The sequence below is a fragment of the Podarcis melisellensis genome, assembly GCF_964234715.1.
Source record: "Podarcis melisellensis genome assembly, chromosome: 1".
In the NCBI taxonomy this organism is placed as follows: Eukaryota; Metazoa; Chordata; class Lepidosauria; order Squamata; family Lacertidae; genus Podarcis; species Podarcis melisellensis.
The window spans coordinates 52,560,773-52,575,032 of NC_138528.1; the positions used below are offsets into that span (position 1 = coordinate 52,560,773).

General features: G+C 39.6%; 1 protein-coding gene across 4 annotated transcripts in view; it reads right to left on the bottom strand.

Annotated features, from left to right (window-relative positions):
- Positions 1-14,260, bottom strand: part of TTC17 (tetratricopeptide repeat domain 17) — a 54,264-nt gene that overhangs the window by 32,507 nt on the left and 7,497 nt on the right. For 3 of the 4 annotated variants that reach the window (XM_081891245.1, XM_081891248.1, XM_081891247.1), the window contains exons 2-13: positions 11,129-11,218; positions 9,866-10,035; positions 8,905-9,016; positions 7,587-7,718; positions 6,171-6,280; positions 5,138-5,282; positions 4,649-4,788; positions 4,185-4,345; positions 3,290-3,402; positions 2,371-2,517; positions 1,628-1,743; positions 978-1,152 (exon numbers count right to left, since the gene is read on the bottom strand). In XM_081891245.1, coding sequence (XP_081747371.1) covers positions 978-1,152; positions 1,628-1,743; positions 2,371-2,517; positions 3,290-3,402; positions 4,185-4,345; positions 4,649-4,788; positions 5,138-5,282; positions 6,171-6,280; positions 7,587-7,718; positions 8,905-9,016; positions 9,866-10,035; positions 11,129-11,218 — 1,611 coding nt within the window. The remainder of the gene's footprint in view (positions 1-977; positions 1,153-1,627; positions 1,744-2,370; positions 2,518-3,289; positions 3,403-4,184; positions 4,346-4,648; positions 4,789-5,137; positions 5,283-6,170; positions 6,281-7,586; positions 7,719-8,904; positions 9,017-9,865; positions 10,036-11,128; positions 11,219-14,260) is intronic. The other variant, XM_081891246.1, reaches the window with a different exon arrangement.

Sequence of the window (14,260 nt, forward strand, 5' to 3'; positions counted from 1 at the left end):
ATTGCAAAGACTGGAAAAATCCTTGCAATTCAACTGGAAAATTCAACAACTCATGTTAACTTCATAAATTAAACAAATAATGTATTATGCTTGTAGAGACAATGATGATCGTAGAACTGAAAACAAGCAACCTGAACTTTGGCTAAAACCAGATAAGTCTTATGCTATCTGCATGAAGGCTTATTGTTGGTAGAGAGTTTGGAGAAAACAACATAGTCAAAATCCAACAGAAAACAAACAGAAACTGTAAGTCTAAATAGTCCAGTAATATAACCTAAGCTGGCTTGATTTAGCAACAGCTACTTCTGGTCCCTTACAGAGGGAAAGGAGGTGATGATGATAATAATAATAATAATAATAATAATAATAATAATAATAATAATAATAATATATACTACTAATAATTTATTTATACCCCGCCCATCTGGCTGAGTTTCCCCAGCCATTCTGGGCGGCTTCCAATCAAGTGTTAAAAACAATACAGCACTGATAATTTTGCACATATTGCTGGGGTGGTTCAGTGCTAAGATTGAGAGAAAGTGGCTTGCCTTAGGCCACCTAGCAAGTTCACAGCAGTGGTAAGATGCCAGTTATGGATTTCCTAATTCACAGCTCAAACTCTTAGCCACCAGCAATACCACAATGTAAAGCACCACTAATATGCAGTGCATTAACGATTCCTTGCACTTGTATCATGTCAACTAACCGAATAAACCAAGTTCACAGAATCTGATCGTAATGCAAAAGCGGGGTGCTGCCTCAAACATTTTGCAGATAGGTGACTGTCAATTGAAACAAACACATTGTAACGGCTACAGGCTTCCTTTCAGTGGTGACTTGGCCATTTCCAAGCTGAATTTTATGTGGGAAGACCACTTGCTTTCAAAAGGTTGTCAAGTCTGGAAGTGACAATTTATAGGACAGAGAAGACCAGAAGTATACTAACAATCTTCAAATATAATCATAAAATCTCTTACTTGTTTGGCATGATCATCTGGCATCTTTACCCTCAGATCCAGATGACCGTCTAGTTCTTTGATCAAAAAGTGCATAGAGTCACTGTTATGGGCATCAGAAATGGAAGAACAATCTGGCTCATAGACCTCGGTTTGTGCATCGTCATCCCCTGGACTGCTAAGTATTGAATGGATTCTAAGAAATTTAAACAAACACCACACAGGTATAAGAATATGATTCAGACTACAGGAGCACCAATTTAAAGGCAACAATCATAGTAGAATGAAATTGCTTTATAAACTAGAGAGGCAGAACATATGTTCATTACTGTCAGACAATAGTACCTTTGGTTTGGCACTCTTTACTATGCCACAGCACTAAAGGTAACCTGAAAAAGAAAATCCCACTGAAGTAAATCCCACTGAACTCATTTTGATTTACTCTAAAGGTAGCATGCAAAGGACTGCAGCCTATTTTCCAGTTTTCTAACTGAACATCACATGCAACATCTTTTAGTCTCATTGGTGTTGGTTTTTCAGTGCTAGGCATATTCCATGTTTCAATAACTGTATTTTTATATTATACTATTATTATGTTGCTGCTACTGTGAGCTGCTCTGGCTACACTTGCATATAAATGACATAAGAATTGATTTATTAACAGTACTCACCTTTGCCCCCTGCTTTCTGGATGCAGGAAATAAGTTGGTAGTTCTCCTGGGGAGGGGATAGCTGGATAGGTTTTTACACACTCTGATCTTTTAGGCCACAAAATATCCTGCTTCTCCTGATCACAGAGAAAATATTTATTAAGGTATCACAAAGTGGGTTTACCAGTTATGACTCTCTGATTTTCTACTTGCTAGAGAAAACTCGCCAGAACGCAAGAAACCAGAACTTCTAAATGCTTCCACTTTCTTTGGGCTGTTATTCCCAGTTTATCAAAATCCATGACAAAAGTCAGATGGCTGCCCTGCAGTTTTGAAGTCTGTTCACCATGGTTTACTATCATAACATCTTTGCAGTTTTGGCGGCAGACGGAGTTGTGAATGGAGAGACAAAACCAGAGTTGGGAGGAGAGACAAAACCAGAGCGACCCAGAAGGTACCTTGGGAGGAATCTAACGCTTTGAGAGTGAACGTTCGCTCACACAATGGGACTTCACCTTAAAGAAGCAAATGGGGTTGGGGATGCAGGGGGAGGAGAGGAATGAGAAGTCCTATTGGATGAGTGGAAGTCCATTTTGCTTGTGCACAGACACCACTGCCAACAAGAGGCCCAAAATAGATTAGCTTTATTTTATGCATATTGTTAGTTATGTACTTGTCTTTAGCAGAACGCTACTAGCAAACAATGAAACTGGCTAGGAGGCCTTGCCTAGGAAAGAAAAGTCATAGCTATCCTATCCACTTACTCTGTAAGCCTCAGATTCCAGGCCCCATAATGAGAAGACAGAATGGACCAAAGGGGAAGACTCCAAGGAATGGCCAAAGTCACTGTGGTTTGCATGAAGCTCAGAATTCATGGATGTCATACTGGAAATGGAAGAATCACTGCCAAACTAGAAACAGAAAATGCATAAGAAAAGTTTGGAGCATGAAATTGACACCTCAAGGAGACTTCTTTAAGAAAAAAACTACTTCCTTACAAAAAACTAACTACATTGGGTTGTATGCAGTGCAATTCTGAGCATGCAATTCTGAGCCCCCTCACGAGATGCTGAGAAAATCAACAGCCCTGATATTAATAATTTTAAGCAGCAGTGCAAATCACCTCCCCAAACTTCAGAACTACAGGTTCTAAAGCAGGCACAATCTTTCTTCAAAGCATTAAAAAACAACAACACATTTTGCTAGACAATACTTTCAATTTCCTTCTCCTGATGAACAGTGTGAAAGTTAGTTTTGTTTTCCCTGAAACCCATTCATCACGTATCTAGCATCTGAGCACACCATGAAGGAGTTATTGTTGATCAAAATCCAAAGATGAGGCAGGGAGCCACAAAGTAAGTTTGTTTCAATATCTGGGTGCTTTTTTCCGTCTGATGCTCAGGACAAGATACAGTGATCAGCAACCTGGAATGAATGCATAATGTCTGTTGTGTTTAGGAACCAGGCAGTTTATGCCTTCCAAGATGGAAGATGGGGCTCCAAAGGGAACCTACATATTGGATTGAGTAGAACTCCCTGCACCCCAGTTTTGTTTTAAAATCTTGTGCTAGGGTAAATAGAAATAGGTATAAAAGGAATATCCTCATCTTTAGACACCTCAGGAAGATGTGTACCCCTCACTATAGATCATGAAGCAGGGAGAGCAATGCTCTACAGACAAACCTCAACATATTCAACATTTTCAAACATGTCACCACGGTGATAACGGACAGGTTGGTCCCACTGGCAATGCAAACTGTGCTGCTGGTTGCCCAGGCGACAAATCTGATGGTTTCCTGCAGTATATAAACATGAAATTCAAGTTAAAAGCTAACAAAATTATGGTTGACAGCATTTAGGATCAAGAAGATATACCTAACAGATCTCTTCCAAGCTAAGCATCCGAAAACAAATGATTCTTAATTTCCCTTTTTTATTATGTTTCTTGATTCTGCATGGAGGAAGAGCATTTTAGATAATAAATTACTCACTATCTTGGTCCACATAGAGCTTGTGCATATTGGCTATCTTGGCCAGCACTTCAGTTTTTGTCAGAAAGAAATGCATTTGCTAACCTTGGCTCCAGACTACAGGGCTCTTAAGAAACATGCATTTTTAGTACTTTGGAGCACATTGAATTTACAGGCAGAATTCAGAGGCTCATGCATGTGACACATTTCTTTTGAACAAGGAAGGTTGCTGGTTTTCCTCTCAGGTTTAACAGAATGTTTAACAGAATTAAACATAGAATTTAACAGAATTAAACAGAAACTCTGTTAAACAGAGACTCTCATGTTTAACAGAATGTTACTCCAGAAGGTCCTGTGACCTTCAAAAGTGGCTTTTTGTAGTGGAGACAAGGGGCTGCATGCTAAAAGGAGAGTCTGTTTGTTAGAGCAGAACACACTAAAATGCAACTTTTTGGCATTTTTAATATGCCGTCAGGAAGTGTTCTAGTCAGTGAGCTGGTTTATTCAAAAGCCCTGGTTTTACCTGAAACAGAATTCCTTGGACAAACATACAAATTTCATTTCAGCTTTTACATTTCCCAATGAACATCTTGTTACACAACAGATACCTAGTTGTGCCTCTTTCGCCATCTGTGTTTCATGGATAATGTTCCTCAGGATCTGTTCTTCCTGAATCAGCTTGTGCTTTTCTAAGATCTCTTGCTGCCTTAAGTAATGGTCATGTTGCTTTTGATATTCCTTCAGTTCATTTAATGTTCGCTGAAGTGATCTTGAAAAATTTAACACCAAAGAAAAGGACATTTAAGTTGCTTAAAATAGCTTTTGCTTACACACTTATGTCAGTACTTACTTTCAAGGTTGATTTTTCTGTATACTTGTTTCTTAGGTTTTATTAAACGATACAGTTAAGTTACAGCATGCTACCATGCAGCTGATTTTCAATGCTGCAGTGTGTGCTTTAATTTTCCTTAGATTAAAATTATGCAGTTTTATATTTTATTTTAAGGAAGTAGTAAACAAGAAAGTAAATCTGAACAAGCCTGTGTATGAATTTTGAGGATAAATTCACTACCTGTGCTGAGCCTCCAGTTTCTGCTCAAGCTTTTGCTGACATAGGACAGCATGCTTCCTTTTAATTGCTTGTTCAAACCCTGGTTTTGCCTGTAAAGCATGATCATAACATAGTACTGAGTGGTTGTATTCCCCAAGCATCTGAAAAAAGGGATTGAGGGGAAAAAAGACACGTTAGCAGCATTCAAATGTAATATGAACATTTAATGTAGCTTCTGAATTTCATATTGATTACGAGTTTCAGCATGTGACTGCTCTGGAAATAGAATCATGTTTAATACATCATGGCTGCTTTAGTGAGGCCCTCCAAAATAACAACAGCAGCAAAAATGCAAATAAATGTTATCTGTCGGTTTAAAGATCTTCAAAGATAGCCAAATTCAAAACATTCTTATCCTGAAGATGCATGAGTCTCACTGTTCAATTTGTAAGAGAGCTAATCAATGTGGTATAATCTTTCTAGATAACTGAAAAATAAAATATTATTTACTGCATATATGTTTCCTAAAGTATAATAGCTGGTGAAGACGTCACTGTAATCCAGAGCTGCATGGACCACAATGGCTGCATCAGCAGAGAAGTGCGCCCTGTGTAGCACATTTGCCAGGTTTATCAGTGCAACATCTTTATTGTGCCTGAAAGAGAGGGAAAAAACAAAGCGGTCATTAAGATGATATCCTAAGGCATATCTAAGCAACTGGCAAGCCTCTGGCCTCAGGTTCGATCTCTGGTTACTTGCATGCAGGAAAGTGAGAACTATTGAGAAGCTACTAGCCAGAATCTATGCAAAAATGCAATTCAGACATAACAATAGCCCAGAGCTTCCTAAGCAACTGGTCTAATATGAAGTGTCTTTTTATATCCAAAAGCATGCACATCTATCCTGCTGTCTTATACTTTTATCTATTGCTAGGAATGTCAGTAGTCTAAAAGCGCATGGGTTGACTGAGCACAATGGTTTTGGAGAAGGCTGCTGGTTTTTTTTATATATATAATGAAGAGCAATTCAGCCAGTACTTCCATCAGATGACGCACAATTATGTATAAATAGTCTTCTTCCTTATTTGGTTCTAAAACCAGAATTAACTATTGTAGTTCGGTAATTTATAAATAGTAGTAATAATCTCAACATCATTTGCTGATAAAGAATAATATTCTGAAGTGAGTTATGACTAAGTAACTTTGGTTACGGAGCAGGGAACATGCCAAAGCTAGCCTAAGTTATTCCCACACATCTTTGTATAAGCAGGACAACATACACATGCACACTATTTAGCATTCACTGTGATATGGTTCAGATAAGTCAACAGCACAAAACAAGAGACACCCATCCAAAGAGCCTAGTGTAAGTCAAACAAGAGATGGCAGAATCTCTAGATATCTATATGCATCTACAACTCCATCATATAACTGCATTGGCCTGTCAATCCTAAGGGGGAAGCAACTGCCACCCTCGATTAGCTTAATTTTCAAATCATACAACAGACTGTATTATGCTGCTAATAAAAATCCATTTGCCTCACCTTGTAGAAAAATGGAGAGCCCGCATGGCACACTCCACTACTTGGTATGGCTCATTCTTTATTCGCCAGTAGAAGGAGGCCATATTATATAATACCCAAGAAGAAGAATTCTGCGAAGAACAGGAGACACAAGAAGTGTTTACTTTTTTTAAAGTTACTAAACTTTTTAGCTGTTGGTGGCTGAAACAGGATTCTGAACATACACGCACTATCAGAATGCCTGTTATCCCCAAATTCAGTTATGTGAATATAAAGAGTTATGCCTAAACCTTGCTACATGAATGGCTGATTCAGCTATGAACAGCCAGAGTCTGTCCACTTCCTTACTTGTTTGTGCTCCGCAGGTCAGTAGCAGTCTTTTTCGAGCAGAAGCCATGTGGGGAGGGGGGAGGGATGGAAAGAGATTGGACAAATCAGTTTTTCCTTTTGCTGGTTGGCTGCAGCCATTTCAGGAAGACACCATGGATGAAGTGGGAAGAGAGACTGGATTAGAAATGTTCCCACAGGAAAAAGAGGAAATTGCCAGCTCATTATGTGAATGCCTAACGAACGATTTTCTGGGTATGCATTGTATCCAGAAACCGGGACCTGCATGCAATCCATTTTCTTCTAGTCTTCACAGTACTGTATATGAAAACTTGGGAGGGCTAATGAAATAAAAACTCTAGAAGGAATTTAACATGGTGCTGTGGCAATTGTTCTGTCAGTAGAAGCTTGTGAGACACAACAACTGCCCCTTGTGCACTGCTTAGGGATTCCCCCCCCCCAGGCCAATTTCAGGGGCGGGGTGGGGGGGCTGGAAGTCCTGCTGTGTTAGTGGAAGTCATTGTACAAACTTCCACTAATGGAACTTGTTAACTGATTCCTGCCCACTGATTTAAACAAAAATGAGTTGGCTATATATCTGCTACAGATAGATAGAAATGTATCTGCATCAGCCACTACTCACTGCAATTTATACAAAGAGTATATCACACATTGGAGCAGGAACCGGCAAGCCACTCCATTATCCCTGCCAAGAAAACTCCATGGACAAAGGCAACAGTTCTGGTCCATGGGGTCACGAAGAGTCGGACACGACTAAACACATATCACACATAAAATGTAACAGAACACATAAAATCCCAAATTAAAAATTACGCAAATTAAGATTCAAGGCACTATAGTGGTCCTCATTTAAATGGCCACTGGTAGAAATTTGCAGACTTTACAGATTGTCTTGGTTCACAGGGAGAAAAGCCACATAAAAATCAGATGAGCACTTAGGGTAAGTAAGCATCCATTGGGATGTTTTTCCTTAACTAGCAGACAGAAGGCATGTGAAGATTTAAGTGCCTGATAAATATAAAGCATATTCATGTTGAATCAAAGGTTCTATACACTCATTTTGGGGACACACACACACAAGGTGGTTACCTTCATGAGACCTTCATAAATGCGGTGGCCTATCTCGTCTATGCTTCTTCCTAACCGTCTTGATAAGTAAGTCAATATAGGATCTTCTTTAGGTAACAAGGGTGCAGAAAGATTAACTCTTTCTTGAATACCCTGGGTGGGGGACAGAGAGGATAGAAAAAGAAAAAAGTCAGTGACTGATAAATAAAATGGAATTCTCTACTATCAAGGTGGACAGACTTCGGTCTTTTGTTGTCTGCTTTTTTTCATTTTACTGGTCCAGTAATGTCTTCACATTTTCATAGCAGGAGTGTGCATTCAGAATTTCTTAACAGTTAGCTAATCTGTGTGAATACTGAACATGAACCTCTTAAGAAAATAAGTAATGCTTTGATACACAGGTCCACCTATTTCAGCATTCTTTACAGAAATACCCAGGAATCAGCAGGAAACACCTATGATAAGGTGGTAGAAGGTAGTCAGTAATTCCTCATGTCAAATTTACCCACAACTCCCCAATTTAGCAAATACTGCCCCAAAATTTCAACACATAAAGCATCATTTCTGAAAAGGCAATATCTAGTTTACTGAATCCTATAGCAGTCTACTCAGATGTAAGCCCCACAACATTTAATAGGACTTACTTCCAGATAAGCACACAAAATTGCTGCATCTGTTATTTAGAAAATGTATTGTTCTAGTATTCCATATAAAATCATGTTTAAGTATTGTTCCATCAATACCTTCAGCTATTTTTATCCTAAAACACCCACATACAATTTAGGCTGCAGTTAGTGGGGAATTTTGAAGAACTTCAGCTGCTTTAAGTGCTGTAGCAGAATAACAATGTTTGTTACAATGCATAAGATAACCAAGCCTACTGTGTTACTTGCTACCTATTTAGAAAAATCCAAATTCTGCACCAGCAAAATTTTCCAATATTTTTCTTTTAGAAAAAAAAAATCTGAACATTTCTGACAAAATGAGGCACGGGGAAGAAAAAGCTATTAAGTGATAGAAACTGAAGTTCGGATGGGGGAGGAAATATGAGACAGTAGTCATTGTAGGCCAGAAAGCTGGAGAGGGAATTGCAAGCATCATCACTAGAAGCTTTGCAATGATTTCCAAGTCTAGCCCAAAATGTTCAGTAATGTGGCTACAAATATTACTAGGCTGCTTTAAGAAGAAAGTTATTCAGATTTACTTCAATTAACAGATAACATACTTTAAAGTGATTGTAAGACAAAGCAGTCCTGACTATCTGAATCTACTTGGACATCTCAGGAAGAAAGGCAGATTAGAGGTAAAGTAACGAAAGACTACATCATTAATTACTTACCCGTAAGTGCTGGAACGCATGAATGCTATATGGAAGATCTAGAATTTTTGTGCATTCTGGCTCTTCTAAGTCTGGAGGTAAAGGAGACTTTGTGTCTACGTAGTCCTCAGGGCTAAAACCAAATAGCAACGCAAACATTAGCATATTTGTTTGCAGTCGAAAAGATCACAAAATACTAGGAATGGGAACTAAGTCATGTAGGAATGCTGATTAACATTATCTGTTTTAAGTCAACTAACACTATATATTTTTCTATCTACATCAGATCAACTTGCATTAAAATTGTATCTGCTGAGTCTTCAGTTTAAGACTATAAACTAGTACTAATCTCTTTCCCCCCCATAGCAGGCACAAAATAATTCAGTTAGAATCCTATAGTGGGTACTTTCTGAAGTGCATATCCTTGCTCAAATAATTAAAATGAACAATATTCAAAATTAAGGAACTCTTTTGGATTCTGCCATACTGACGCTGAATAAAGAAGGTTTGGAATCAAGTTCTGAAATAGAGGTAACTCACAACTTATACACATTTAACTTGTGCACATAAAGCTTTATGCCCTTGGCATTAAAAAAAAATTAAAAATTAAGGGGGTAGACATCCAGGAAAATACTTTGGCAAACCATGGAACCCAATGGGTTTTGACTATATGCAATTTGGGCTTTATGTGCTATCCCACAACATTACCCCTGCCTAAGTTGAGTACATTTGAAATCATGCTCTGGAGAAAGCCTACTTCACCAAGAACGAATGCAACAAAGTTTAGGAATGCCTAGAAAAGACACATAAGCAAATATTGTTGAGATGACTATAAATATCTTTTTGGGAATATTCAGGAGAGCTACTCATTACCTTAACAGTCACTTATTATTTCAACCTGATTCCCAATGGCACAATCATAATCCGACAATCTGAAATTACAGCTGTTGCAAAAATTTCATACAATTAATCATCTCACTACCTGATATCTTTGCTCTCCAAGGTGATGTAAGTGCCATCATAGAGATCCAAGTCCCCCAAAGGCACCTTTGCTTTAATGCAATCCGGATCTTCCTTATTATGTCTTTGTTCCAGTCCTGTGTCTCTGTCTTCATTCTCCTCTATATGGATCTTCTGAGCAACCAATTGCTTCTAGAAGAGATACAAAAAAACAAAAACAAAACACCATTATTTGAAACAGAACCGCATACCAAGGCATTTCAAAAGGCTTCTTGGGGAGGGTTGCAAGGGGTTGCAGTGAAAGTGGGAAGGTAGGTCAGCTCTGTTGCTCATGCTTTTCAGGATACAACACTTAAGACTTTAATTTCCCCCCATCCCAGTGTAAAGATTGGACACTTCAAACATTGAGAGCCACAATTAATCACTGCCATGTGAACAAGTCTTCATAAAGAATCAAGGTTGCTAATTCTTTTAGTGATTAAGGTCCAAAATACAGTGATATGTATGTACGTAGGATCATCTGCACAAAACAGGGCCAAGAGTGCTCTTAGCTGTACATAGTGACTTATTTTTGACGTCTCTGACTAGGATGCAAAGAAATTTCTTTATGTCTGCTGAAGGGGCTGGGAATTCTCTGTATGGCTTTGGTTTCTTTAACCAGCAGAACCCCCAATCCTAGCTACATTATAAACTTGCTAGCTGGCTTCAGACATGGGATGCTCTTTAAGAAAGACAAACACATAGGGAACTAGCGTGTTTTTTTCTGGCACTGCTCAAGCTTCAGACTGGTCCCTCTTTTTAGATGGGAGATGTGTAGAAGCTGGGGTTACTGTAGTAAAGCATGAGCTTTCATGAGCCTGTGCTTTGGTTCAGATGTTTGGTGTCTGGAATATCAAAATGAAAACCATGTCAGATATGGTTTCTGAAATGCCACTCAGTTTCAAAGAAATTTTCATGAGGTGAGAGAGGCTGTTCTTCAAGGGGAAAAAGCTTGGAGCCCTTTGGACTCAGAGAACGAATTCCATGGTTCACTGGAACCTGGCCACGCTTTACAGCTCCAATAGTAAAGGAAAGCCAAAAAGCTTCAACACTTTTTTATTTAAGTTGCAGGTTTTATGCATAGAGACTGAAATAATAAAAATGAAGAAAAAAACTATTGATGCTAAAGCTTCCAGCATCAGTATTTATCACTCTCCAAATGCACTTCTTTTATCAGGAAATTAGCATTTCATACTTTTCAGTACCTACAAAGCAGTTTCCAAGACCATTTCATAAACAGCCTCACCTCCAACTCTTTGAGGTAGTTAACAGTTGTTTCTTGTCTCATTAGTATTACTAAATCGTGAGGATGTTTCAGGTTCATTGGCGAGTCGACCTAGAAGACAGTTCAGAATAGCTGCATTATTAAACAACCTTAATGTTTAGACAGCTGAATATTCAGGCATTTGCTGGTAACAGGCTACAGCACTGAGGAATTTCTGAACACTATAAATTGCCAAATGGCTACAGGCAACTTTCAGAAGCTTAGGATATAGGGCATTGAAACATAATGCTGTTTTTATTTGTTTTCTTATATTTATATCCTACTTTTCTTTCCTCATGGAACCCGCATACTGACAAGATCCGATGCTTAGCTTCAGTAATTACGCATGTTACATAATGTTGGGCAATTTGGTATGAGGATTAAGTAGTTAAAAACATACTCTGTGTTATAATCTAAAGTGTGTGCCTACAATTGTATAGCGTCTGAATATTTACATTTTGACAATATTTGTTGGGAGATAGGGTCACCCCAATTAGTTCGTCATATCTCTCTGATTTCTCAGACTTTCAGCACTACTGAATGTAAGATTAAAATTTTATACTAAGGGCGTAGGTCTGTTAAGAGTAAAATCTCACACTTAGTATAGTAGGTTAATCGTTAATATAGTTATCTAGCTATAAAAGATAAGTTAGATCCAGATTGCTAAAATGCCAGTGAATTGCTTTCCCTGATATGCACATTGAGTTTGCTAGTGCTCCTGTACAGGAAAGTAGAAGTTTGACTCCATCATTTTCTGAGGGTTATTTATGAAGGGGAAAATCACCACTTATTATTATTAATTAAATTTGTATATTGACTTTCTTTTGAAGATCACAGGGTGGTTCACAACATAAAAATACAAAATGAGAACACAAAATACTTAACAAAACAAAAACAACCCCCCCAAACACATTTAAAAGGACATATAATGTTAATCAGCCAAAAGCCTGGTTAAGGGGTAATGTTTTAGGCTAGCCCCCAAATATATGTAATGAATTTGCCAGGCCAGCCTCCTTGGAGAGAGCATTCCAGAAATGGGGAGCCACTGCAGAAAAGGCTGATTCTTGTGTTGCCATCCTCCACATGACATCTTGTGGAGGGGGCACATGAAGAAGGGTGTCAGATGATGATCACAGGGTCCTGGTTGGTCCATATGGGGGGAGGTGGTCTTTGAGGTATTGTGACCCTAAGCCATTTAGGGATTTATGGGTCAAAACCAGCACACTGAATTGGGCCTGGAAACTAACTGGCAGCCAATGCAATCAGGCCAATATTAGCCTTTTATGTATAAATCATCATGCCCCGAGTGAGCAAGAATTTTGGCTGCCGAATTCTGCAGCAGCTGAAGCTTCTGAATCATCTTCAGAGGCAATTCCATGTGTAACATGTTGCTATAATGCAGGCAACCCCAACCTTCGGCCCTCCAGATGTTTTGGACTACAGTTCCCATAATCCCTGACCACTGATCCTGTTAGCCAGGGATCATGGGAGTTGTAGGCCAAAACATCTGGAGGGCCGCAGGTTGGGGATGCCTACTATAATGTAACCAAAGGTTACCAGAGCATAGACGACAGAAGTTAGGCTATTCCTGTCCAGGTAGGGGCAAAGCTGGGCCACCAGCCAAAGCTGATGGAAAGCACTCTGTGCCACCAAGGCCATCTGAACCTCAACTGGCAGCAATGGCTCCAGAAGTACCCCCAAGCTGCATACTTGCTCCTTCAAAGGGAGTGCAACCCCATCAAGAGCAGGCAATCTCCCATCCATCTGGTCTAGAGAACCACCCACTAACAGTGCCTCAGCCTTATCTGGATTGAGCTTCAGCTTGTTGGCTCTCATCCAGTCTGTTACTGAGGAAAGACAAAGGTCCAGCACACCCACTGCCACATCTGCAGATGTGAAGGAGAAGCAGAGCTGTGTGTCATCAGCATATTGCTGACAATGTACTCTGAACTCCAGATATCCCCACACAGCAATTTCATGTTGATGTTGAACAGTACAGTGGTTCCTTGATTTAAGAACAGTTCTGTTTACGAACTACAGTGGTACCCTGGGTTACAGACGCTTCAGGTTACAGACTCTGCTAACCCAGAAATAGTACCTCGGGTTAAGAACTTTGCTTCAGGATAAGAACAGAAATTGCGTGGTGGTGGTGCGGCCCCATTAGCTAGAGTGGTACCTCAGGTTAAGAACAGTTTCAGGTTAAGAACAGACTTTCTATTGATAATAATCAGCTAAATAGTTTGAGGATCTATACAACTGTGTAACATGCAGAAAACAGCCTTCTTAGAGAAATAAAAGACTGGAACTGAGGGAAGCCGGGGGTGGGTGGGTTTTGTGGGGGAGGGTGGGGGGAGGGAGGAAAAATGGGGGAAAAATAAGGATGATGTGTTTCTGGGTAATATGTTTTGTTTTAATTTTGAATTTAAAAAAAAGTTTTTAAAAAAGAAAAGAACGGACCTCCAGAACGAATTAAGTTCTTAACCCGAGGTACCACTGTATTCAGTTTACGAACTCCTCAAAACTGGAAGTAGTGTCCTGGTTTGTGAACTTTACCTCGGTCTAAGAATGCAAGCCGAATGGCGGAAGGGCACCAGCGACGGGAGGCCTCATTAGGGAAAGTGCGCCTTGGTTTAAGAACGGAATTCCGGAATTGATTAAGTTCGTAAACTGAGGTACCACTGTATATGGAATAAAACTGAACCCTGAGCAACCCCACATTGAAGGCTCCACAGGCCCAAAGCAAAATCCCCAGACTAGAACTACTGCAAAGTGGTGCCATGTACCCCTACCTCGGACAGCCACCCCAGAAGGATACCATGGTAGATGGTATCAAAAGCTGCTGAGATATTAATCACTTCCGTGGCCCAGCCAGTGGGCAGGGGTCCAGAGCTAGAAAGTGAAGGAAGTGAGAGTGCTGTTGCATTTAGGTTCTGCTAGCACATTCCCATAGGCATCTGACTGGGCACTGTAAGGATGCTGGATGAGGGCCACTGGCCTGATCTAGGAGGCTCTTCTTACCCTGGAGGATATCTCATGTAGTCTAGGCTATGATCACATTTTCATTGAAAGCAGACGGCACACCTAAATGGACCCTTGCAAATAATAATAGAAGTA